General features: G+C 45.1%; 1 protein-coding gene and 1 non-coding gene across 5 annotated transcripts; both read right to left on the reverse strand.

Annotated features, from left to right (window-relative positions):
* Window positions 1-980: 980 nt before the first annotated feature.
* nfybb (nuclear transcription factor Y, beta b) lies at window positions 981-26714 on the reverse strand. Of its 4 annotated transcripts, none has more exons than XM_029685912.2 (7): window positions 26600-26714; window positions 24386-24479; window positions 18536-18669; window positions 9402-9599; window positions 9119-9197; window positions 2979-3058; window positions 981-2430 (listed from the first exon to the last, which is right to left on the reverse strand). In XM_029685912.2, the coding sequence occupies exons 2-7, from the start codon at window positions 24477-24479 to the stop codon at window positions 2398-2400; spliced, it is 618 nt and encodes a 205-aa protein (XP_029541772.1). In that variant the 5' UTR covers window positions 26600-26714; the 3' UTR covers window positions 981-2397. The 4 variants fall into 4 exon arrangements, with proteins under 4 accessions (XP_029541772.1, XP_029541776.1, XP_029541774.1 ...); XM_029685916.2 differs by having other exon boundaries at window positions 981-2650; XM_029685914.2 differs by lacking the exon at window positions 26600-26714 and adding an exon at window positions 26275-26568.
* On the reverse strand, window positions 2810-2922 carry LOC115145554 (small nucleolar RNA SNORD67). The gene has a single exon (XR_003866001.1). It is a non-coding gene; the product is annotated as a small nucleolar RNA SNORD67 (small nucleolar RNA).
* Window positions 26715-27244: the final 530 nt, after the last annotated feature.

Below are 27244 nucleotides of genomic sequence, written 5' to 3' on the forward strand. Positions count from 1 at the left end.
TTACAGGTGAGTTTAAAAACCATGCCAATCACCTGTGTGTTCACTACAGTGGAAAGAGTAGTGAGACTCCATCATATTCAGACACCACAATGTCTCAGCCCACAATGTGTCCTCTTTGGGAACGCCAGTTATGACAGACTGTCTTGAGGTGGTGAATGTGGTAGTAGTTGTAGAAGATTGTCTAGGTGGCGATGTAGATCACGATGACTTTCCCACATAGTTCAATAGAGTGGGAGCTATAAGAAAATGAATGTCCAAGTCTGATGAATGACTAGCTAACTGGCATTAGTCATGTAACGTGTCACTAACGATTCTAGTTAACGTCCTTTAACTAAATGTAAACTTTCAGCTAACGTTAGCAAACTGTAAATCATTTGAAATGTTCACTGTCCAGCTCTGCTTGCCACAAGTTGGCTAACTTAACGTGAACTGAGCTAACGTTAGCTAGCTAGCACTATATTGACAGGTGTGATTCTGTGGGAGAACTGACTGACACATCTAGATAACATTAGCTAACAACATAGCAAACGTTAATTTTCTTCACAGCAACAGTTACATCTATCAACAGAAGCGCCAAGAGGCGGGGATCCGCCTGAGCGCCTGCAATAGGCTGAGCAAGTTTAAACCACGCCCAGTCTCTACTCTAACAGGCCGGCTCGGAAGCCAGAACTACTACTGTCATCAGGGTATATTATAATATCTTTGTCAGGAACAAGTCAGTTCTCTGTTTTGCCCTGCGAGGTGGGACAGAGAGCCCATATATACGAAAATTGCATTTACCACTTATTGCTTAGCTAATAAAAAATACATAATATACAATCGGTGAATCATTGTCATATTTATCCTGATACCAGATTCGAATTGACGAAACTCTAAACACAAGTCATGACACTAGGGCAGTGTCTTAAGTGGTGCTGTATTATTACAAGGGTGGAGAGATTAGGGTAAAAACTTTAGAAAAAACTAAATGGAGACTGGCATCACGCTTACATTTTTATTAAAAGGACCAACAGAATAACTTTACAGAAATTATAAAATAGTTAAATAATTGCATGCCACTTACAATTGTTTACAACAGAGTTTAGAGTACAGATGTCAACATTCAACTACTTTTGTTTTTATTGCTTTACAAGGTCGTCAAAGAGGTCACCAATTCCCGAGACAGACATTTCAGCTTATGTTCATCCCCCCATTCCTTCCCCCCCATAAAACAAAGATTGTAGTGATAGACAACATGGAGGGGGGAAAAGGGTAACACTTTATTTGGATAGTCTCTAGAGCATCTACAGATGGACTATCAGTAACATTTCAAACATCTACTAACCATAATCTTAACCCTTACCTTTGCAAGCGGTTACTTATCAACCATGTGTGTTGTTTCCCTCTTGTAGTGTAGTGATGGGCACGGTTATTCCAATAACTGAACGGACGTTAGAATTGGATTACTTTGAGAGTATTAATTTTTGATAAAGAAAATAGGCACGACAAAAGTTTTTAAAGGTTTGGTCTAAAATGAACATTGTTACATAGCCTACAAGGATTTTAATAAACAAGTTTTATGACAGTTAATAGTGCGCCCCATAAAAAAGACACACTGGTAGCCAACGTGAAGCTTGTTGTTATCGTTGTTGGTCAATCAAAGCGGCGCTACAGTCAGAGGCTCTATGTAGCAAGAGAAGTGGGAGATTTATAATCAATGCAAAATGGAATTAACATCACGGAATTAAGTTGACTAAATGAAGAGTCCGCTACAACGAGCAACCATCAGGTAGGCTGTGGAATCTGAAAGGAGTTGTCGAGAATTAGCTTTGCTACTTTAGCTAGCTTTTTTACATAGATTTTATGGATTCAAGACAGGCACTACCAGATGGTATGATAGACAAGCATGTTGCTGCCATAGGTTATCTAACCTGCGTCAGTCTGTTTGGCTACTCTCGCTCTCCCGCCGTGCCACACAGACTGGCACAAACACACACCAGCCCCTGCCGCCCCAACAGGCTCTCGAGTCGCACGAGTAAGTCTCCATTGTAGTTTTAAAATATATTTTTCTTTAAGCACATTTATTTAGACTATCCAGATATTATTCGAAAACTGAAATAATTTCAAATGCCTTCCCTGCTGTAGAGCATATGCAGATGGACAATACAGACTATCCGAATAAAGTGACTCTGAAAATATTCAATTAACAAAAAAAGCCAAATAACTTGTCTCCTATTCAGTTCTTTATCGTGACCAGAACATAAAACTGATTCTGATTTAAACCCACCTATGCAAATTCTGCATACACTCCCCTCTCTTTCCACCACTATCTTTTGACCTGAGTGTACAGTAATGCTGTAATCTCTTCCCCATTTCAAACGTGTTCCCGATTGCAAACGGGGAATTCCGGAACCTAACTCAAGAGAACTGGATCTGCTGCACTCCGGGAATCTGGAAGAGGGAAAGGAGGATTCCTAGTCATTTGCACAGCCGAATGCTTTCAACCAAAATGTTTATTCTGCATTTAACCCAACCCCTCTGAATCAGAGGTCAGGGGGGTTGCCTTAACATCAACGTCATCGGTGCAGTTATTGTTGGGGGTTAACTGCCTTTCCGGCTCAGGGTTTCAACCTTTCGGTTACTGGCCCAACGCTCTTAACCGCTAGGCTACCTGCCGCCCAGAGAGAGAGAGCAGAACTAACATGTAGAGATCTTTGTTTCTCACTTCTTTATTGTCAGCTGCAAGCCATGTTTAGACATTTATGATACAATTTATTGATTAATCATGGTTTAACAAGTCCCGGGGTGCACAGTTGTGTGTACTTGTGGTGGTGAGTCAGATGGCCCCTGTGCACATGGTTGTGTCCCCAGAGAGGTGCGGGACGGGACGCCTGTGCCACTGCAACCAGCGCCCGCCTGATGGTGCAACTCATCACTCTCACATGTTTGGTCTTAATGAGTACATGAAGCGTGGAGAGTAGACTCAGGAGCACGCTTACCTGTTGGTACGAGGTGGTGTAAACCATGACATTCTGTTGTTGTCCATCAGCAGTTATTATTCCAGCAGGCAACTGGTTCGCTGCAAAAGGAAACAGATTTATATACTTCAGATTATGCAGTTACCAATTCCATGAAGTAACGTTCTGTCAATCACTGTTACCCACTGTTAGACATTAATCAAATACATTTTAAACAGTGTAAAGTACTGCATAAATTCTGATATGATAACATGAATAAGTATATTTCAAGCTAGAATCTAACAGGAGTGTACTGTTGAAATATACTTATTCATGTTATCATATCAGAATTTATGCAGTGCTTTACATGTATAAGAAACATACAGTACCAATCAAAAGTTGACACCTACTCATTCAAGGGTTTTTCTTTATTTTTACTATTTTCTACATTGTAGAATAGTGAAGACATCAAAACTATGAAATAACACACATTCAATCATGTAGTAACCAAAAATATGTTAAATCAAAACGTATTTTATATTTGAGATTCTTCAAAGTAGCCACCCTTTGCCTTGACAGCTTCGCAGACTCTTGCCATTCAACCAGCTTCATGAGGTAGTCACCTGGAATGCATTCCAATTAACAGGGGTGCCTTGTTAAAAGTTAATTTGTGGAATTTCTTTCCTTCTTAATGCGTTTGAGCCAATCCGTTGTGTTGTGACATGGTAGGGGTTGTATACGTAAGATAGCCCTATTTGGTAAAAGACCACATCCATATTATGGCAAGAACAGCTCAAATAAGCAAAGAGAAACGACAGTCCTTTACAATAACTCATGAAGGTCAGTCAATCTGGAAAATCTCAAGAATCAGTAAGTGCTATGATGAAACTGGCTCACATGAGGACTGCCACAGGAAAGGAAGACCCTGAGTTACCTCTGCTGCAGAGGACACGTTCATTAGAGTTACCAGCCTCAGATTGCAGCCCAAATAGATGCTTCACAGAGTTCAAGTAACAGATACATCTCAACATCAACTGTTCAGAGGAGACTGCGTGAATCAGGCCTTCATGGTCGAATTGCTGCAAAGAAACTACTATTAAAGGACACCAATAATAAGAAGAGACTTGCTTGGGCCAAGAAACACAAGCAATGGACATTAGACCGGTGGATATCTGTCCTTTGGTTTGATGAGTCCAAATTTAGATTTTTGGTTCCAATCAATGTGTCTTTGTGAGAAGCAGAGTAGATCTATGCATGTGTGGTTCCCACACAGGAGGAAGTGTGATGGTGCTTTGCTGGTGTCAGTGATTTATTTAGAATTCAAGGCACACTTATCCAGCAAGGCTATCACAGCATTCTGCAGCGAAACGCCATCCCATCTGGTTTGCGCTTTGTGGGATTATCATTCGATTTCAACAGGACAGTGACCCAACACCACCAGGCTGTGTACAGGCTTTTTGAGGAGAGTGATGGAGTGCTGCATCAGATGACCTGGCCTCCACAATCACCCAACCTAAACCCAATTGAGATGGTTTGGGATGAGTTGGAACACAGAGTAAAGGAAAACAAGCCAACAAGTGTTTAGCACGTGTGAACTCCTTCAAGACTGTCATCAAGTCAAAGGGTGGCTACTCTGAAGAATGTAAAAAATATATTTTGATTTATTTAACACTTTTTGGTTACTACATGATTCCACATGTGTTATTTCATAGTTTTGATGTCTTTACTATTATTTTACAATATAGAAGTAAAAATAAAGAAAAAATCTTGAATGAGTAGGTGTATCCAAACATTTTTTACTGGTACTGTCAAGGAAGGGTGAAGAGGAACTTGGTGTGTGGAAAGTTACTGAGTGAGAAAAAGGAAAGTGCAGAAAGTTCATATTCAGTTCAAATACACAGTAGTCAGGAAGTATTCAGACCCCTCGACTTTTTCCTCATTTGTTACGTTACAAACTTTTTTTTTTATGTCCTTAATCTACACATAATGACAAAGCAAAAACAGGCTTTTAGAACAGGCTTTCCAAATAAAAAAAATTATTAAATAATATGGATAGAAATATCACATTTACATAAGTATTTAGACCCCTTTACTCAGTACTTTGTTGAAGCACCTTTGGCAGCGATTACAGCCTTGAGTCTTCTTGGGTCTGACAATACAAGCTTGGCACACCTGTATTTGTGGAGTTTCTCCCATTCTTCTCTGCAGATCCTCTCAAGCTCTGTCAGGTTGGATGGGGAGCATCGCTGTCCCAAAGCCACTCCTGTGTTGTCTTGGCTGTGTGCTTGTTGTCCTGTTGGAAGGTGAACAGTTGCTCCAGTTTGATGTAATGAGAGCTCTGGAGCAGGTTTTCATCAAGGATCTCTGTACTTGGCTCCGTTCAACAACACTTCTCTGGTCTGAAAAGTCCTTTAAGTGCCTTTTGGCAAACTCCTCAGTCAAGTGCCTTTTACTGAGGAGTGGCTTCCGTCTGGCCACTCTACCAAAAAAGCCTGATTGGTGGAGTGCTGCAGAGATGGTTGTCCTTCTAGTCTACAGTCGTGGCCAAAAGTACCACATTTAAGTCATTTACATTTACATTTAAGTCATTTAGCAGACGCTCTTATCCAGAGCGACTTACAAATTGGTGCGTTCACCTTAAGACATCCAGTGGAACAGCCACTTTACAATAGTGCATCTAAATCTTTTAAGGGGGGGGGTGAGAAGGATTACTTTATCCTATCCTAGGTATTCCTGAAAGAGGTGGGGTTTCAGGTGTCTCCGGAAGGTGGTGATTGACTCCGCTGTCCTGGCGTCGTGAGGGAGTTTGTTCCACCATTGGGGGGCCAGAGCAGCGAACAGTTTTGACTGGGCTGCGCGGGAACTGTACTTCCTCAGTGGTAGGGAGGCGAGCAGGCCAGAGGTGGATGAACGCAGTGCCCTTGTTTGGGTGTAGGGCCTGATCAGAGCCTGGAGGTACTGAGGTGCCGTTCCCCTCACAGCTCCGTAGGCAAGCACCATGGTCTTGTAGCGGATGCGAGCTTCAACTGGAAGCCAGTGGAGAGAGCGGAGGAGCGGGGGTGACGTGAGAGAACTTGGGAAGGTTGAACACCAGACGGGCTGCGGCGTTCTGGATGAGTTGTAGGGGTTTAATGGCACAGGCAGGGAGCCCAGCCAACAGCGAGTTGCAGTAATCCAGACGGGAGATGACAAGTGCCTGGATTAGGACCTGCGCCGCTTCCTGTGTGAGGCAGGGTCGTACTCTGCGGATGTTGTAGAGCATGAACCTACAAGAACGGGCCACCGCCTTGATGTTAGTTGAGAACGACAGGGTGTTGTCCAGGATCACGCCAAGGTTCTTAGCGCTCTGGGAGGAGGACACAATGGAGTTGTCAACCGTGATGGCGAGATCATGGAACGGGCAGTCCTTCCCGGGAGGAAGAGCAGCTCCGTCTTGCCGAGGTTCAGCTTGAGGTGGTGATCCGTCATCCACACTGATATGTCTGCCAGACATGCAGAGATGCGATTCGCCACCTGGTCATCAGAAGGGGGAAAGGAGAAGATTAATTGTGTGTCGTCTGCATAGCAATGATAGGAGAGACCATGTGAGGTTATGACAGAGCCAAGTGACTTGGTGTATAGCGAGAATAGGAGAGGGCCTAGAACAGAGCCCTGGGGACGCCAGTGGTGAGAGCGCGTGGTGAGGAGACAGATTCTCGCCACGCCACCTGGTAGGAGCGACCTGTCAGGTAGGACGCAATCCAAGCGTGGGCCGCGCCGGAGATGCCCAACTCGGAGACGGTGGAGAGGAGGATCTGATGGTTCACAGTATCGAAGGCAGCCGATAGGTCTAGAAGGATGAGAGCAGAGGAGAGAGAGTTAGCTTTAGCAGTGCGGAGGGCCTCCGTGATACAGAGAAGAGCAGTCTCAGTTGAATGACTAGTCTTGAAACCTGACTGATTTGGATCAAGAAGGTCATTCTGAGAGAGATAGCGGGAGAGCTGGCCAAGGACGGCACGTTCAAGAGTTTTGGAGAGAAAAGAAAGAAGGGATACTGGTCTGTAGTTGTTGACATCGGAGGGATCGAGTGTAGGTTTTTTCAGAAGGGGTGCAACTCTCGCTCTCTTGAAGACAGAAGGGACGTAGCCAGCGGTCAGGGATGAGTTGATGAGCGAGGTGAGGTAAGGGAGAAAGTCTCCGGAAATGGTCTGGAGAAGAGAGGAGGGAATAGGGTCAAGCGGGCAGGTTGTTGGGCGGCCGGCCGTCACAAGACGCGAGATTTCATCGTCCGTGAAGCTTTACCACGAAATTGGGGAGAAAAAGGGGTATATATAAAAAATAAAATAAAAAAGTTTGCTGCTTCAGTGTCTTTAGATATTTTTGTCAGATTTTACTATGGAATACTGAAGTATAATTACAGGCATTTCATAAGTGTCAAAGACTTTTATTGACAATTACATGAAGTTGATGCAAAGAGTCAATATTTGCATTGTTGACCCTTCTTTTTCAAGACCTCTGCAATCTGCCCTGGCATGCTGTCAATCAACTTCTGGGCCACATTGATGGCAGCCCATTCTTGCATAATCAATGCTTGGAGTTTGTCAGAATGTGTGGGTTTTTTGGTTGTCCAACTGCCTCTTGAGGATTGACCACAAGTTCTCAATGGGATTAAGGTCTGGGGAGTTTCCTGGCTATGGACCTAAAATATCAATGTTTTGTTCCCCGAGCCACTTAGTTATCACTTTTGCCTTATTGCAAGATGCTCCATCATGCTGGAAAAGGCAATGTTCGTCACCAAACTGGTCCTGGATGGTTGGGAGAAGTTGCTCTCGGAGGATGTGTTGGTACCATTCTTTATTGATGGCTGTGTTCTTAGGCAAAATTGTGAGTGAGCCCACTCTCTTGGCTGAGAAGCAACCCCACACATGAATGGTCTCAGGATGCTTTTCTTCTCCGGATAAGCTTTTTACCGGATGCCCCAAACAATCGGAAAGGGGATTCAGAGAAAATTACCAGTCCTCAGCAGTCCAATCCCTGTACCCTTTGCAGAATATCAGTCTGTCCCTGATGTTTTTTCTGGAGAGAAGCAGCTTCTTTGCTGCCCTTCTAGACACCAGGCCATCCTCCAAAAGTCTTTGCCTCACTGTGAGCGCAGATGCACTCACACCTGCCTGCTGCCATTCCCGAGCAAGCTCTGTACTGGTGGTGCCCCGTTCCCGCAGATGAATCAACTTTAGGAGACGGTCCTGGCACTTGTTGGAATTTCTTGGGTGCTTATGACAGTCACACAAGACAAGTTTGTATCAGTAAAAAATACTAGCATATAACAATGGATAATTCTTTAAGTAAAAAACAGCATAGTATGTCTAATTAAACAGCACAGTATGTAATTAATTTCCTCCATATATAGCAAATATTTCAAGCTAGAATCCAACAAAAGTAATAAAATGTGGAAAAGGGGAAGGGGTCTGAATACTTTTCAAATGCACTGTATTATTGTTGAATATGAATGTCCCTGAGGGAGGCAAAGTGCAACAGTCTAGTTTCAGTTCTTGATTAGGCAGGCCAGTTGCTGCGGAACCAGGACTATGGGTTCTAGGGACCAGGGATGAGGAACTCAACTCGATTGAAGGTCAACAGATGAAGAGAGAAGATACTGCTGGAAAGGGGCCCACATCGAAGAACATCTGATTACAGTCCTATCGCACACATACATACTCACTTCCCCGAGGGTCCTAGAGTTAGGCAGGGCCATAACACCAGTAAGAGGAACCTACTGTGGTTCTAACTAACACCAAAGAAGGACATGTTCTCTTAGACATGCAAGGTCCTTCCGCCTAGTCGGAAGGTATAAAGATGTGTTTGTGTGACTTGTATGTTGTCTTTGCAGCAGTATGACCCAATGGTTGTATAAACTTGGTTTGAGCTTTTTTTATTCGTCCATGAGTTTTTACTGTTTGTTGAAAACTTAACAATCCTCAGGGTAAGAAATTGCCTGGGGCCCAGGGGTGGAGAACTGCAGTAAATAAGGCCATCATGGCAACTAGACCATAAACTAGCTGATGATCATGTAACATGAATAACAAAAGAGTACATGTATGCATTCAGCACCTCTCATCTAGGCCTAATCCTAGAGCTTTTAACAGTGTTGGGGGATAACAGCAAATGTTAATGAATTCTATTGGGATTGAGAGCCCATTTACCAAAGCTGTCGTCTGTGAGTTCTTCTCCAAGTCCCTCTGTTACAGATATGCCGCCGATTCCCTTCTCCCCTTTCATCGCCTACAGAGAGAGAGAGAGACACATTGAGAACTTGTTAGGGTTATGAATTGAGCTGTATTTCCACCTAGAAAAGACACAGCGATAACAAGACCTTTGTGTTTGAGCCAAGGCCCAAGCATAGTGCATAGCATAAGAACTCATACACACCAGTCTGGAGAGCATGGCATAAGCTATTGCACTTGGCGCACTACCACTTCCTCTCACCTCTCGGAACTTCTGTAGGTAGAGTTTGAGTGGCTCCACGTACATGTCGAAGCCCAGGGTGGACATGGCAAACAGGATGTCCTCTCCGTTGATGGTCTTCCTTTTCTCTTGGTGACAGCGCTCACTGGCCTCCGACGTGATGAAGCTGATGAACTCGCTCACACACTCCTGAACACATTCCTTGGCATCTTTCGCTATCTGGACAGGATTAATGGGGGAAGGGGGATTTAGGTCAACATGCAGCCAAAGGTTGATGTGGATACTACATTCAGGGCCGGTTTCCTGGACACAGATTAGGCCCAGTCCTGAATTAAAAAGCATGGTCATTGGAGAATCTCCGGAAAGTGTGTCTTGGGAAATCTAACTCAGTGTTCACATATAAATCAATATTAGGCTTTACAATAATTTACAAAAATACTTATTTAAAAAAATACCCGTTTAAAATGACAAAACATTTTATATAAACAACAAGCAAGCGTCTTTAAAAAGAACTTGCAGTGTTTTGTGTTGGGGTTTCTGTATCTGTGTCTGTTGATGGATTTGGTAAAAAAAACAGATGGCCCGGTCAACCCGTCCTGTGCAATTTATCAGGCATTGAAGCTGAACTAAAGTTGGCAGCAAACCTTTGAGATGTTTACCACCTGTAACTAGGGAGTACCAAGAGTTTCAAGGACATGTAGCCTACTGTATGAAGTAGAATCCACAGTAACTGGAAGGGTGAGTATTATCAGTGTGACTGGTTGATGGCCAAGAAATGGACACAGCAATAAACCCTTTGTGTTTGGGCTAAGGCAGAGGAGAAATACATCCACACTGGCAAATATTCAGCCTTGAAAGATGATACAAATGCAGTGCGTCCTTGGTGACCTGAAAGGCGCTTCTGTGCTTATCAAATGGAGCATTTCCATACAGGATTTACCCCAGTGTTTTACCCAAAAGGCTCAGACTTTTCCGTTTCCATCTACGCGGGCCGGCTCCCGTGTCTCACTGAGCCATGGCTCCGGCTGACCTGCTTTCACTTGGCTCTAAAGGCAGGCCACTGGTACTAGGGCTGGGTGGTATACTGTATTTTATGATATACCGGTATTGATGCAGGGACTGGTTTGAGTTTTTACTTTACCTTCTATACCGGAATTTAAATGTTTGGTTTGTTAAATGTGATTCGCCATGTGTAATGTCCATTTTTATAGTTTACTTCGCTACTTGAGTCACCTCTCTCCTCGCCACTCCCCTAGGAAACACTTATCACAATAACTCTCCCTGGCATTTTAATTTGTGTTAACAAATTCTTCTTAGCTAGCTACATAGCCGTCTTTGTATCATAGATAATTGCGTAATTATCGTAAATTTGCAAAGCAAGAAAATGTTAGCTAAATGAAGTCCAAGAGAAAACAAATAACGCAGTCTACACCGCCCTGCAAATTCTTCTTAGCTACATAGCTATCATAGATAATTGCGTAATTATCGCTAGCTAGCTAACGTCTACCGTTAGCTAGTCCACCGTCTACCGATTAGCAGCACAACTTACACTCAACTGAACGACTTGATTAGTGTAGTGTTAGCTAGCTACATAGTTGTCTTTGCTGTCTTCGTATCCAAGATAATTGTGTAGTTTAGAGTGTGTAGTTTTAGAGTGATTATCTTAATTTACCGAGGTTAGCTAGCCAGCTATTCGTCGTCCTTAACGTAACAGAACTTCCGCACTCAACAATCCGGTCGCATTTCGCTTCGCTCCACAGGTAGTATCACATTTTTCATTTCATTACAGTACAACGGCTTGATTTGTTTGATCGTAGCTAGCTACATAGCTAGCTACATAGCCGTCTTTGTATCAAAGATAATTGTGTAGTCTTGAGCGATTTCCTAGGTTAGCTAGCCAGCTATTGTCGTTCTTTTAACGCAACGTAACGTAAATCAACACTGCTAGCTAGCCAGCTAGCCCGAATAGCAGCACAGTAGAAACCATTACACTCAACGGAACGACTTGATTAGTGTAGTGTCAACAACGCAGACACTGCCAGCTAGCCTACATAGTCAACAACGCAGCCTCTGCCAGCTAGCCTACTTCAGCAGTACTGTATCATTTTAATCATTTTAGTCAATAAGATTCTTGCTACGTAAGCTTAACTTTCTGAACACTCGAGACGTGTAGTCCACTTGTCATTCCAATCTCCTTTGCATTAGCGTAGCCTCTTCTGTAGCCTGTCAACTATGTGTCTGTCTATCCCTGTTCTCTCCTCTCTGCACAGACCATACAAACGCTCCACACCGCGTGGCCGCGGCCACCCTAATCTGGTGGTCCCAGCGCGCACGACCCACGCGGAGTTCCAGGTCTCCGGTAGCCTCTGGAACTGCCGATCTGCGGCCAACAAGGCAGAGTTCATCTCAGCCTATGCCTCCCTCCAGTCCCTCGACTTCTTGGCACTGTTTGGAAACATGGATCAGACAACACTGCTACTCCTACTGCTCTCTCTTCGTCTGCCCACGTGTTCTCGCACACCCCGAGAGCTTCTGGTCAGCGGGGTGGTGGCACCGGGATCCTCATCTCTCCCAAGTGGTCATTCTCTCTTTCTCCCCTTACCCATCTGTCTATCGCCTCCTTTGAATTCCATGCTGTCACAGTTACCAGCCCTTTCAAGCTTAACATCCTTATCATTTATCGCCCTCCAGGTTCCCTCGGAGAGTTCATCAATGAGCTTGATGCCTTGATAAGCTCCTTTCCTGAGGACGGCTCACCTCTCACAGTTCTGGGCGACTTTAACCTCCCCACGTCTACCTTTGACTCATTCCTCTCTGCCTCCTTCTTTCCACTCCTCTCCTCTTTTGACCTCACCCTCTCACCTTCCCCCCCTACTCACAAGGCAGGAAATACGCTCGACCTCATCTTTACTAGATGCTGTTCTTCCACTAACCTCATTGCAACTCCCCTCCAAGTCTCCGACCACTACCTTGTATCCTTCTCCCTCTCGCTCTCATCCAACACTTCCCACACTGCCCCTACTCGGATGGTATCGCGCCGTCCCAACCTTCGCTCTCTCTCCCCCGCTACTCTCTCCTCTTCCATCCTATCATCTCTTCCCTCTGCTCAAACCTTATCCAACCTATCTCCTGATTCTGCCTCCTCAACCCTCCTCTCCTCCCTTTCTGCATCCTTTGACTCTCTATGTCCCCTATCCTCCAGGCCGGCTCGGTCCTCCCCTCCCGCTCCGTGGCTCAACGACTCATTGCGAGCTCACAGAACAGGGCTCCGGGCAGCCGAGCGGAAATGGAGGAAAACTCGCCTCCCTGCGGACCTGACATCCTTTCACTCCCTCCTCTCTACATTTTCCTCTTCTCTCTCTGCTGCTAAAGCCACTTTCTACCACTCTAAATTCCAAGCATCTGCCTCTAACCCTAGGAAGCTCTTTGCAACCTTCTCCTCCCTCCTGAATCCTCCTCCCCCTCCTCCCTCTCTGCAGATGACTTCAACCATTTTGAAAAGAAGGTCGACGACATCCGATCCTCGTTTGCTAAGTCAAACGACACCGCTGGTTCTGCTCACACTGCCCTACCCTGTGCTCTGACCTCTTTTTCCCCCTCTCTCCAGATGAAATCTCGCGTCTTGTGACGGCCGGCCGCCCAACAACCTGCCCGCTTGACCCTATCCCCTCCTCTCTTCTCCAGACCATTTCCGGAGACCTTCTCCCTTACCTCACCTCGCTCATCAACTCATCCCTGACCGCTGGCTACGTCCCTTCCGTCTTCAAGAGAGCGAGAGTTGCACCCCTTCTGAAAAAACCTACACTCGATCCCTCCGATGTCAACAACTACAGACCAGTATCCCTTCTTTCTTTTCTCTCCAAAACTCTTGAACGTGCCGTCCTTGGCCAGCTCTCCCGCTATCTCTCTCAGAATGACCTTCTTGATCCAAATCAGTCAGGTTTCAAGACTAGTCATTCAACTGAGACTGCTCTTCTCTGTATCACGGAGCGCTCCGCACTGCTAAAGCTAACTCTCTCTCCTCTGCTCTCATCCTTCTAGACCTATCGGCTGCCTTCGATACTGTGAACCATCAGATCCTCCTCTCCACCCTCTCCGAGTTGGGCATCTCCGGCGCGGCCCACGCTTGGATTGCGTCCTACCTGACAGGTCGCTCCTACCAGGTGGCGTGGCGAGAATCCGTCTCCACACCACGTGCTCTCACCACTGGTGTCCCCCAGGGCTCTGTGCTAGGCCCTCTCCTATTCTCGCTATACACCAAGTCACTTGGCTCTGTCATAACCTCACATGGTCTCTCCTATCATTGCTATGCAGACGACACACAATTAATCTTCTCCTTTCCCCCTTCTGATGATCAGGTGGCGAATCGCATCTCTGCATGTCTGGCAGACATATCAGTGTGGATGACGGATCACCACCTCAAGCTGAACCTCGGCAAGACGGAGCTGCTCTTCCTCCCGGGAAGGACTGCCCGTTCCATGATCTCGCCATCACGGTTGACAACTCCATTGTGTCCTCCTCCCAGAGCGCTAAGAACCTTGGCGTGATCCTGGACAACACCCTGTCGTTCTCAACTAACATCAAGGCGGTGGCCCGTTCCTGTAGGTTCATGCTCTACAACATCCGCAGAGTACGACCCTGCCTCACACAGGAAGCGGCGCAGGTCCTAATCCAGGCACTCGTCATCTCCCGTCTGGATTACTGCAACTCGCTGTTGGCTGGGCTCCCTGCCTGTGCCATTAAACCCCTACAACTCATCCAGAACGCCGCAGCCCGTCTGGTGTTCAACCTTCCCAAGTTCTCTCACGTCACCCCGCTCCTCCGCTCTCTCCACTGGCTTCCAGTTGAAGCTCGCATCCGCTACAAGACCATGGTGCTTGCCTACGGAGCTGTGAGGGGAACGGCACCTCAGTACCTCCAGGCTCTGATCAGGCCCTACACCCAAACAAGGGCACTGCGTTCATCCACCTCTGGCCTGCTCGCCTCCCTACCACTGAGGAAGTACAGTTCCCGCTCAGCCCAGTCAAAACTGTTCGCTGCTCTGGCCCCCCAATGGTGGAACAAACTCCCTCACGACGCCAGGACAGCGGAGTCAATCACCACCTTCCGGAGACACCTGAAACCCCACCTCTTTAAGGAATACCTAGGATAGGATAAAGTAATCCCTCTCACCCCCCTTAAAAGATTTAGATGCACTACTGTTCCACTGGATGTCATAAGGTGAATGCACCAATTTGTAAGTCGCTCTGGATAAGAGCGTCTGCTAAATGACTTAAATGTAAATGTAAATATTCAAAGTACCCACTATTATATTCTAACTATAGAATTATAACAGTCATCTATTTCCACGATTCCAACAGTTTTGCTCGAATTCGCAAGTCAAATCACAATTGCAACATTTGGTTAAAAATAAGTCCAATATTATTTGCCCATATCGTGCAGCCCTACGTGGCAGTGTGGAAATTCTCAATTGAGCAGTGGCGTAAAGTACTTAAGTAAAAAGTCGTTTTTTGGTGTATCTGTACTTTACTATTTTTATTTTGGACAACTTTTACTTCACTAAATTCCTAAAGAAAACACTACTTTTTACTCCATACATTTTCCTTGACACCTAAAAGTACATTTGAATGCTTAGCAGAACAGGAAAATTGTCCAATTCACTCACTTGTCAAGAGAACATCCCTGGCCATCTACTGCCTCTGATCTCTGATCACTAAACACAAATGCACAAATTATGTCTAAGTGTTGGAGTGTGCCCCTGGCTATCTGTAAATAAAAAATAAATAAATAAAAATAAATGGTGCCATCTGGTTTGCTTAACATAAGGAATTTGAAATTATTTATACTTTTACTGTTGATACTTAAGTACATTTTGTCAATTACATTTACTTTTGATACTTAAGTATTTTTTTCAACCAAATACTTTTACTCAAGTAGTACTTTACTGGGTGACTTTCACTTTTGTAATTTTCTATTAATGCATCTTTACTTTTACTCAAGTATGACAATTGGGTACTTTTTCCACCACTGCAATTGAGTGCAGGAAATGCAGAAATTATAAAAGTGCTAAAATTAGTTTTGGTTGAAGTTGAATTGAACAGTATAAAACAATCATAATGGAGACAGACTCAGAGAAATAACTTAGAATGTATGTATGCTTTGCCACCCTAGGATCACTCACTACTCAAAGCAAACTTTGAACTTTTATTATTCAAAATCCCAAAATAACGTCGAACGGTCCAATTTTTTTTTTTTTTTAAACACCATGATATAATATTTTGGCCATATCGCCCAGCGTTAACTGGTACTTTCACCTGTCATTTACATAACAATGGCTAACTGTGAACTAACACCTTCTCACAAAGCAACCGTTTTGATTATGCAGAGGTTGTTGATTCCGCTGTCGTGGAAATATTTGCTCAATAAAATTTATCAGATACCGGAACTTGTGAATACAAATAGACTTTATTACAAAGTAACAAGCCGAGCTGGTTCATGGATCAACCAACTTTCCAGCCTCGGCACACACTTTCTATAGTTTTCATCCGTACGTCACACACACAGTAACTCCTCTGTATGTTAATGACTCATCCCCTCTGGCATTTAGCCACCATTATCTTTTTGCCTTGCACTCACTTCAGCTTGGTTTCCATTTTCTTATTGGCACAGACATTAGGGCATAGATTATATTGGTGGCGTAACCATAGCAATGGTCCAAAAATAAACAGACATGCACAATCCCAAGAAACGTGCATGTCTAATGGTGCTGAAGTGATACAAACCTTTGCTCCTAATGCATGTCTAATGAATCTCACTGGACTACATAATGGTTTCTTATAGCCTAATGAACCACACACACATATAATGGTTAAGCTTGCATTGATTCTGCTTAAAGTAAGATGTATAATGTGCACACAAGTACTAGAAAATTCCCAATACTCTTCACAAGTCCTCACTTTCAGCCCTATCTATGGAAACACAATTTCACTAGTATAACATAAAGGTGGTATAACAGTCAAAAAGCAGCAACGGTGTACTCAGTCTAAGTGTTTCCTCTACCATTGCATAGGTCGGATGAGTCCCTCTCACTTCAAAATACATAGCCTCAAATTGGTTATGATAGTAATTAAACATGTTAAATGTTAGCCGCCAAAATACATGACCAATCATGCTTATCGGTCTATAGGTTAATTTGCATAATTTTGTGGAATTAAATTGGCACGTGTATTTTCGTTAGTCATCATGCATTTCATTTATCACACGCACACAGCATACAGAGCCTAGTTTGAGGAGTAGAATAGTCTACCACCTGTCAGACAGCGTGAGAGTAGCTCCTCAAAAAGCCTGTAGGCTACTGGAGTGAAACCTTCTTTTGTAATCCCAGTCATTGCGCAACAAATAACAATTCTAAATGCAATCGGGTGTTAAAAACACGATTAAAAGGAGCTATTTTATTTCTCAATCTCAACTTGTAATTAAAGCGCTCCTTCCATTCGGATGCATAGGCTATAGCCTGCCTACCGTTGACCTTCACCGCGTCACCCACCACTTCGCAATGGGAGATGTTTAAGGCAGTATAATTGTTTGAAACCTGAATTTACTTCACTTCAAATAAGGAAGCATGTCATACCTTGCTTCAAAGTAGCTTTGTGAAAAATCCATCCATAGAAAACAGAGGGAATTATTTTATAAAGACTTCCTCATGCCATTAACCAGAATTTATCTCCTGTTCTATTGACTTTCTTTTGTTGTCCAGAAGCTAAAAGGCACAATCCTAGACATATTAGCAACCCATCATAGCAGTTGCTAGTAGATTCCCCCTCTTTCTACACGGAACTAAAATATAAATGCAACATGTAAAGTGTTGGTCCCATGTTTCATGAGCTGAAATAAAAGATCCCAAAAAGGTTCCATGAGTACAAAAAGCTTATTTCTCAAATGTTGTGCAGTTTGTTTTTTTTTACATCCCTTTTAGTGAGCAGTGAAGCTGATTAAACAGGATGGTCATTACATAGGTGCACCTTGTGCTGGGGATAATAAAAGAACACTAAAATGGGCAGCTGTCACAACACAATGCCACAGATGTCTCAAGTTGAGGGAGCGTGCAATTGGCATGCTGATTGCAGGGATGTCTGTGGCGGAAAATTAGTCATGCTATCCCGTGTTTTATTACTTAGAGAATATTCTCATTATATGCTAGTGTTTTTTTCTAACCTGATACAAACTTGTCTGTGTGACTTAGGCATAAGACTGGGCGTATAGCTAAGATCCGTTTGGAATCGCCCGCAGCAGATCCTGTGTTTTTACTATCTGCAGGAAGTCAGCTGTAAGGGAAACTTGCAGAAAGAAGCACATTTTAGTGTGATCTGTGGCAAATGCAGTTACAGTTGAGCCCTCGTGCCATCTTAATCTGCAGACAAACCAATCGCTTTTTACACACTATGTTCTGCCCGTTTCCACACATCTGCTAAACTGCCACGAAGACAAATAGGTTGTACTTCCTATAAAAGCAGAGAGCAAACTCTGTTCATTGGGCTTTTAACTCTGCACTATTGAGTGATTGTTGATTGCTTCATTTTTGCTAATCTTATAATAAAGTTAGTTTCTGTTTGAGGAATCTAAGTCTCCCTCTTCCTTTTATATAATTTTTTGACAATAGGCATCCTATTGTTTTTTGATGTTTCCATTAAGCTCTTAATGAAAAATGCCCGGTCCTTGCAGTATCAGAGAGGAAGAAACCATGCGAAAGGTTTTACTCTTGCCCAAATCTGTCCAAAATAAGAGCAATGCGTTTCTATGGGAATATTTTGGGCCTAATCTTCACCTACCTTCCTGCCTTGGGACTCCCCCCATTGTTAGGGCGGAAACATAAGCATCTCGTCATTATATACAGATCTGCAATAGTATTCTCTGTTGGTCACGTCATTTGACTGTTTGAAAAAAAAAAAAAAAAAAACTTGACTGTTTAATGAGGGTCAGTCTGCAGCCCTAGATGAGTCTGTGGTCTATGTATCTGGCTTTGTTGCTGTTTCAATCTTGAATTGTGTAGATTTATGGACTCACAGAATCCAAATAAATACCAGTTAAAAGTTTAAAAAAAGATTAAATAAATAAATAAAAAGCAACAAACAAGCAAAGCAAGTCATGCTCCATACCTTTCCTGTCTGTGGAACAGCGTTCTTCATGATGCGAGCCACGTTAGCGATGGGGAGGTAGATGTCCTGCTCGCGGAAGTTTTCCTTGCTGCCGTTGCCTTCCTCATGGTCATGCAGGCTCTCATCACAGTCATCTGTGTCAGGGAGAGGGGCATGTTACATCTACATATTCTGCCTATAAAAATCTTCTCTACCTCTATTCACCAAGCAGGTTTAGTCTGATTGAGATCAAGTCTACATGGGACTTGGTCAATGTCAAACATTGTCATTTATAATTACTACAGTAAGTAAGCCTGATTATTTGTGAAGCGTCTTTGAAAGGTGGGAGTGCCCATGTCCGTATCTTTATATAGGGGTGCTCTGATGGTGTCCTGTATCATTGCGATACCATGTTATTCTGAAAAAGGGGTTGGGGACTGTGCACGTCAGAGAATAGGTAGCTCATCTCGGTGGAGTTGGGTTGAGACGACTGTGGGAGGAGTGTACCTCCGACTACAGTCAGTGGTTGTATTTGATTAACATTGTATTCAAAAGTAAGGGATTCCAGCAAACAGGCCGTGATTGGGAGTCCCATAAGGCGGCGCACAATTGGCCCAGCGTCGTCCAGATTTGGACGGTGTAGGCCATCATTGTAAATAAGAATTTGTTCTTAAAACTGACTTGCATAGTTAAATAAAGGTTAAATAAAAAATAACAGGCATGCAGAGGACAGAAAAAAGGCACAGTGGACAAACAAAGGAACACGGCAGTGGAGGCTGCTGAGGAAGGACAGCTCATAATGGCATCAAACCAAGGTTTGATTCCGCTCCAGCCATTACCACGAGCCCGTCCTCCCCAATTATGGTGCCACCAACCTCCTGTGGTACACAGTAAGGGTTTAAGAATTTCAATTTTTAGAAGTATAGCCTGACAGCGACTCCATGCAGTCGGAGATACAGTCCACACACTCGTCTCCACTAAATTCCATTAATGTAGAGTTGAGAGACTCAGCTAGAGAAGAGGGTGCTTCTGTTCTATATCGCGGAGCTCCGCCCAACAAGGGGAGCTCTGCTCCTAGTGGTTTACCCTGCTGCCTAGGCAGCGAACAGCCTGAGAGAAAATTATGCACACACCTGCAGCCAATAGGAGTACAGGTGTCCCTATATAAGGGGATGCTTCCCCACAATCAGCCTCCCATAATCTTCAGCAACAGGACTGGACTGAAGAAGCCTAGAAGAGAAGAGAGAAGTCTCAGGACGAACCCGCTGTCGATATCCTGGTCTCGACGTCGTCCTTTATGAGCATGCCTTATCCACCCCCCAAAAGCTCTTTTAAGAGCTCGGTGTCGCTGCTCCACTATGGCAGCTACAGACCCACACAACTTATGTTTTGTGTGCTTGGGTTCACAGCACGCTAGGGGCGGCCTCACAGATTCCCCGGAATGCCCTTGCTGTGCCCTCCTTTCTTTAAAAGTGAAGAAGCAGCAGTGGGCATTTATCAGGGTAGATCTCCCTCTGCAGGACGCCATGTCTGTGCTAGCCTCAGGTTCTGAAAAAAGGCACCCTACTGACAAGGCTGAAATGATTAATAAAGAAAGTGTCCATCTGACTTTGTCACAAGAGAACCTCTTTCCCATAACAAACTTGAGACCGCTCAGGTTCCGTCTCTCTCTCACATCACTCTGTGTGTAGCACAGCACACCATGAGTGCGTAGCTGAGGACGTTGTGAGTGGAAATGACATGAGGGCAGCAAAACGGACGCTCTTGATGAGCCGCCATGCTATACCTCATGGAAACCCTATACCACACACTCTCAGGAGTAATGTGAATAAGGGTTTGAGGAACATCTTGCGTACACAGCCCCATGTTGGGCCGATGACGCAATCGCGGTTGGGGGACGGCGCACTAACTCAGGCAGATGCCTCAGTGTAGCTCAGACCCGTGCTGCGTTCACGGAGGACAGGAACCACAAGGTGTATAACGTGTATAACCAAAGTGTTGGCGCCCCCGTTTCTCACAGAACGCGCTAATATTTCCTCCCCTTTTCGAGAGGGGCCCACCTTGGGCTGTCCCACCTAGTAGTAGTCCATCCTACTGTCTGTACCAAAGCTTTGCGCTCTCCCGCTCTTAGAGCATTACTTGGGAGTGGCAGCGAAGCTTCACCCTCTCCCCCTGGCTAAGCCGGACGCTGGAGAAGGGTTACGCCATCCAATTCTACAGAACTCCACCCCCATTTACGGGCGTGGTGGAGACCGTGATGAAGACGTCAGAGAAAGTAGTCGCTCTTGTGAAAGACATTACGGAACATTTGGCGAAGGAGGCAGTCACAGTAGTTCCCCAAGAGCAAAGGAACAGCGGGCTATAGTCGCTCTACTTCCTAGTGCCAAAGAAGACGGGAGGAATGAGGCCAATATTGAATTTACGTACTCTCAACGAGAGCGTAGCCAAACGGCCCTTTAGAATGCTTACGACAAAACGTCTGCTGGAATGTATCCACAACAAGGACTTTTAAGCGTAGACCTAAAGGAAGCATACTTTCATATGCTGGTGCATCCGCGTCACAGGAAGTTTCTGCATTTCGCCTTCCAAGGGGTGGCGTACGAGTATGCGAGGATGCCATTCAGGTACGCCCTGCCACCTCTCATATTTTCCAAATGCATGGAGGCGGCATTGGAACAGTTGCGTCATTCAAGGATAAGGCTACTAGTCTACCTAGACGACCTACCGGTTCTCGCCCCGTCAGCAGAGCTGGCGATCGCACACGACACAGACAGTGATTAATCTCACAAGTCTGGGGTTCGCTGTGAATTGGGAGAAGAGCGCGCCTGGGCCCAGTCATCAGATTGTCTACCTGAGCTAGACACTGACCATGAAGGCTCGAATTTCGGATCTTCGATGGGCTGCCTTATTGCTAGCCATACAAAGGTTTGATCCGAACCGCACGGCGACGGCACATTCCGTCATAACACTTAGGTCTCATGTCGTCTGCCCACACGGTGGTTCCGCTGGGACTTCTGCACATGCGCAGAACACAGCGATGTTTTGCCCAACTACGACTGGACCCAGTGAGGCACCAACATCAGTTGTTGGTGGTTCCCTTCTCGCTCAGAGCGGACCTGAACTATTGGAGATCTGTGTGTCCCGACGCAAGTGGCCCCAATGGGCAGAGTGTCCTCCTACATTCCAGTGTTTACAGAGGCTTGTCTGACTGGATGGGGAGGGACATGTCAAACTCGGGCGGTCAGAGGTGTGTGTCCTCCCTCGGGACACCACATCAACCTCCTGGAGTTGGAGACAGTTCTACTGATTCTGACCCACTTTATGTCTACCCTATGGAGTCATGACGTGTTGGACTGGTCGGACAACCGAACCACAGTAACCTACATAAATCGCCAAGGACGAGTGAGGTCTCCTGCACTCCACTGGCTGACGGAGGAATTGAGGCTGTGGGCTCACGAGCACCTTCACTCGTTGACAGCAGCACACATTCCAGGCTATCAGAACATTGGAGCAGACCTCATGTCTCTAGGGGTTCCTAGAGATGACGAGTGAGCTGCACCCCGACATTATTCTCCAAATATGGGAACGGTTTGGGAGAGCCGAGGTGGATCTGTTCGCGTCACGTGTGAACCAGCAGTGTCCCCTATGGTTATCCCTACGAGCCCAGGACAAACTGCAACTAGATAGACGCCTTTGCGCACCAACCGTGGCCAGGTGTTCTCCTGTATGCATTTCCACCACTGTCCTGCATTCTCCCACTGCTAGCCTGTGTGAGAACAGGAGGGCTGTCAATCATATTGATAGCCCCTGATCATCCAGGGGCTTCGTGGTAAGCAGAGATGACTCAAATGTTGATTTCGCCATCATGGCCAATTCCACCGAGAGGATGCGATGTCTCAGGTGGGAGGCATGATAGAGAAATTGCCTCTAATCGGCCAACCACCGAGGGTCTGGCCTGAGAGGGACAGGTTAGAGCGCTGTGGGTCATCTGATTCAGTAATCAGAACCAAAGAGGGCCCGCGTGCCAGTTCCACATCCAGGATGCATGCCAGCAGATGGTGTGCCAGAGAATGGGGACCCTGTATGCTGTCAGGTCGAGAGCATGCTCTCTTTCCTACAGTTCATGTTTGACAAGCAGCGCTCACCCGCTGCCATTAAGGTGTTTGCGGCAGCGCTTTCAGCTTGTCATGAGGGGTTTGGCAGAGACACTATCTTCAGCCACCCTCTAGTGAAACGGTTTCCATTGGGAACGCCGCGATTTAGGTCAACACCTAAAGCCACGCTGCCCCAGTGGGATTTAACTTTGGTACTTGAGGCACTCTGTGAGACGCCGTTCGAGCTATTGAATCAAATCCCCCTCAAGATGTTATCTCTAAAGACAGTGATGTCACTTGCTTTGACTACAGCCAAGCGCGTCAGTGATTTGTGTGCTCTTTCGACGAGACACGACTGCCTTGCCATCAATAGCGATTTGAGCAGAGCGGTGTTACGTCCCAACCCAGCATTTATGCCGAAGGTTATTAAGAGCTCATAAAGGTCACAGACTGCTGAGCTGTCGGCCTTCTCCCCCCTCCCCATGCAGAGCAGAGAGGAGAGGCTTCATTGACTGTGCCCGGTACGGGCCTTGGCGTGCCACGTGCAGCACACAGTAATGATTAGGTCATCGCCTCAGCTGTTTATGTCACTGTGCTAGTACACCACTTTCAAAACAGCGGCTGTCACATTGGCTTCGCAAAAGCATTGAGACGGCTTATGAGGCGCAGGGCGACCACTGCCTCAGGGCAGTGGCCCTTTTCAGAGGAACCTGGGTACAGGATAATTGTGCAGTGGTCGTCACCGTCTCCTTTTATCCGATTCTACCTGTTAGATGACATCTCTAACTCTCTAGCTTGTTCTGTACTCAGTGTGGCTAAAGGGAGAACTTGAGTTAAGAAAAGATGCAGAACGACTGGGCATGGTTCCCATTAGGTCCACTCTTTTTGTCAAGGAGAAAGACATGTGCGACATGACCTTTGTCTGACACTGTCAGTACAGCTGGGAATATCTAGACTGCCCAACAGTGTATCACTGTGTTGGGGCGGAGTGATGAGGCAAATAGCACTGTAACTAGTATTACTTCACTATTAAACCGGTCAATGAATTTGATAAGAATATTGAGGTATCATCCACCTGCTGAGGCAGAATAGTTGGCCCAAATTCAGTTGTTATCTGCCCACGAATCATTGGCTTAACTGGTGTTACAGTACTATTAGACCCATATTTTAATATTGACAGAGTTATGAGTTCATCTATCTGCTTGCCCCTAGTCATTGGCTGTGCCTCTCGACTGAGTAGGGCGGATTAGAACAGAGGACGCAGTACATTGTGACAGTCTGTTTTCACAGTGTGTTACAGTACTGTGGGATTTGGTCGCAGCCACTACTGGGCCCGACCTTTTCATTAAGTGTTAGGCTCGGCAAGGAGTACATTTTGGAGCATTGCGCTCCGCCTTAAACCACTAGGAGCAGAGCTCCCCTATAGGGCAGAGCTCCACGATACAAAACGATAGTTACCGGAGTTGTAAATCCAGTTCTATGAGTGGAGCGAAGCCCCATAGGACTTTAGGCCCTGCCGACCCCCAGTCTCGCTGAATATTTTTTTCCTGGAGGCTGATTGTGGGGAAGCATCCCCTTATATCGGGACAGCTGTACTCCTATTGGCTGCAGGTGTGAGCATAATTTTCTCTCAGGCTATTCACTGCCTAGGCAGCGGAGTAAACCACTAGGAGCAGAGCGCCTCTATGGGGCTCCGCTCCACTCATAGAACTGGAATTACAACTCCGGTAACTATTGATTATGGTGCTTGGTCTGTGAAGGGAGTTCCACCACTTACCATCCTGTGACTGAAGGACGTAGTGGCTTCCTGCCATGTACTCCCCTGGCATGCCCAACTGAGAGGCATCTGTGGTTGAACCGTCTCCCTCCATCTATAAACACAGACAAAGACAGAATTTATAACCCTGTTCTTTTGAGATCATGATTTAAGAAATACAGAAGGATTGACTCTATGCTAAACTATTTCGGTTTTAGCTACATTAACTAAACACCGCCTGGATGAACTATCCAAATAGTCAATCAAAAACTGAACGCACAGGTTGTATCTAACTAACATTAGCCATGTGCACCACTGTAGGCTGGACAGTTTACATTTTTAACAATGCTCTTTTCTGATAAAAACTAGTTCATTGCATCCGCCGTGGAGCCGTTTCATAATATTACCATATGTTCCAGCTGCCTGCCTAGTTTTGAAGTAATCACAAAAAAAACTGGCCTTATTTTAGGGCATTTTTCACCCTGCCAGCTCCTATTAGTTCTATTGAGCATCATGGCACCAACTCGTCTTCAGACCTTCTATTCCCAGTTTATTGTTTTACCATTGCCTGCTTTGCTATGGAGACCTGCCCACCATAGTTAAAATGTAAACAAAAAATGACTCATGGAACTCTTGAGGTTGTTCCATTGTTTACTATAGGGAAATATAGGCATGTTTGTCTCCCCAAATATCTGGCAATGTGTATTTTTTTCATTGGATAACATTTGAATCATGAGAATCCCCTTTCTAATTCAAATCAAATAACATTTTATTTGTCACATACACATGGTTAGCAGCACTAATTATGTAGTGCTGGACTGTGTATTTCGTTGTCATCAAACCTTTTGCCCTTGGAACGCTGAGCTCCCCCCGTTGTTTTCCTATGGAGAGGCATGCTGGTATATTTCGCCAAATATCTCGCAATGTGTGTATTTAAAAAAAATTCAAGTCGGACACCATTTTGAATCATGAGAATCTCATCTGTCTAATTACGTGAGGCTGGCCAGTGAAATAGTTATAAGTTGCATTTTGTTCTTCGACTTCCTTGTTTTGCAGACATAATCACACTTGGCACCATCGAGGTGCGGGTGTTTAATTTCTACACGAGTTATTTTTCAGTTTTGTCCCAAGAACAGATTGTAGTGGTAAAATAAAAAGGGGATACATTTTTTGGCGCCATTTGGCGAAATTGAATTCTAAGCGTCACTCCAGTCAAAACAGGCTCTGCCATCGTCTGATTCCATTCATTTACTATGGCCTCGCGCTAAGTGTTTCAGTTTAGACAACGTTCTTCTGCCATTTTCAGCCTTGTGTGAATTTTGACTCGTTATATTGTGCAGCCGAGGATGTAAATCGGCGTAAAGTCAACCGTTACTGTACTTTGTCATTAGAAATCTTCCAGTTGCATAAAAACTATATGCGCAGTGATTGTTACTAGTTCAGCCGTGGATGGTCATGAATCGATAAGCCGATTGCTACCCAGTTAGCGTCTAGTTAGGCTTTACCGAGTCAGCATGGCTCTGCTTTGGCTTTTTCTAGCAAACTGCAACGTTCCCCTTTGTTCCCGCGTTGATTGACAACTAGCCAGCGGGCAAACAAAAAAAAGCCAACGTTAGCTAGTCAACTGGCTAGTTAGTACTACTAGTTAACGTAACTGGCTAATGTTGTACCCAGATAAGCGGGGGAGAACAGTTATTTTTTTACCTAAGACATGGCTACAGTAGCTAGTTATAGACGAAAACCCGGACACAACTTTAGCTAGTTACAATAGCTACCTAGTTAACGTCAGCTATGCTAACAACCTACTGTAGTTTGCGATAGCAATGTGCGGTACCTAATGTTAGTTATTAACCTTAGCTAGTTAACCAACTCGCATACAAAGCAAAAAGACAATCGATGAGTAAACTCACGATTTCGCAAATTCGTCATGTTTACAGACTATTCAAGACATCCCGTCGACTTCAACAGTCGGATTTGAGCAACCCCATGGCAAACATAGCCTGTTAGATGCATTTGAGTCTTTGTGGAGGGCCTGCTGTGTGACGGAGTACCAATACGGGGAGACCATTTACTAGCGAGTCCTAGATATAATTCCTCAACTCGCAGTGTTAATTTCTACTTTCCCGCTGCTAATTCCCTCTCACGCTACCATCAAAGAAAGAGTCAAACGCGGAGATTTCGATTCGAGGTAACGAGAAATCGGATAGCAATCATTGGCCAGAGCCAGGCACAAACCTCCGATACTGCCCTGGTTGGTTAGCTTCTCAAAACGGCCGTGTGGTTGGACAGAAAATGGCTGCGAAGGAACCAGTCCCAGCTCGAAGCTCTGAGTCCAAAAAGCACTATTTTACTTTGCCGCTAGAGAAGCAATGTTATCAAATCATAGTTCATTTGTCACATGCGCGGAATACAACAGGTGAAGCAGACCTTAGTGAAATGCTTACTTACAATAGGCTCTAACCAATAGTGCAAAAATAGGTATTAGGTGAACAATAGGTAAGTAAAGAAATAGTAGAAAGACAGTGAAAAACAGTAGCGAGGCTACATACAGACACCGGTTAGTCAGGCTGATTGAGGTAGTATGTACATGTAGATATGGTTAAAGTGACTATGCATATATGATGAACAGAGGATCAGTAGCGTAAAAGAGGGGGTGGGTGGCGGTACACAATGCAGATAGCCTGGTTAGCCAATGTGCGGGAGCACTGTTTGGTCGGGCCAGTTGAGGTATGTACATTGTATGTATAGTTAGTGACTATGCATATATGATAAACAGAGAGTGGGAGCGTAAAAGAGGGGTTGGGGGGGGACACAATGCAAATGGTCCAGGTAGCCATTTGATTGCCTTTTCAGGAGTCTTATGGCTTGGGGGTGGCTTTA

Source organism: Oncorhynchus nerka, linkage group LG17 (assembly GCF_034236695.1).
Source record: "Oncorhynchus nerka isolate Pitt River linkage group LG17, Oner_Uvic_2.0, whole genome shotgun sequence".
In the NCBI taxonomy this organism is placed as follows: Eukaryota; Metazoa; Chordata; class Actinopteri; order Salmoniformes; family Salmonidae; genus Oncorhynchus; species Oncorhynchus nerka.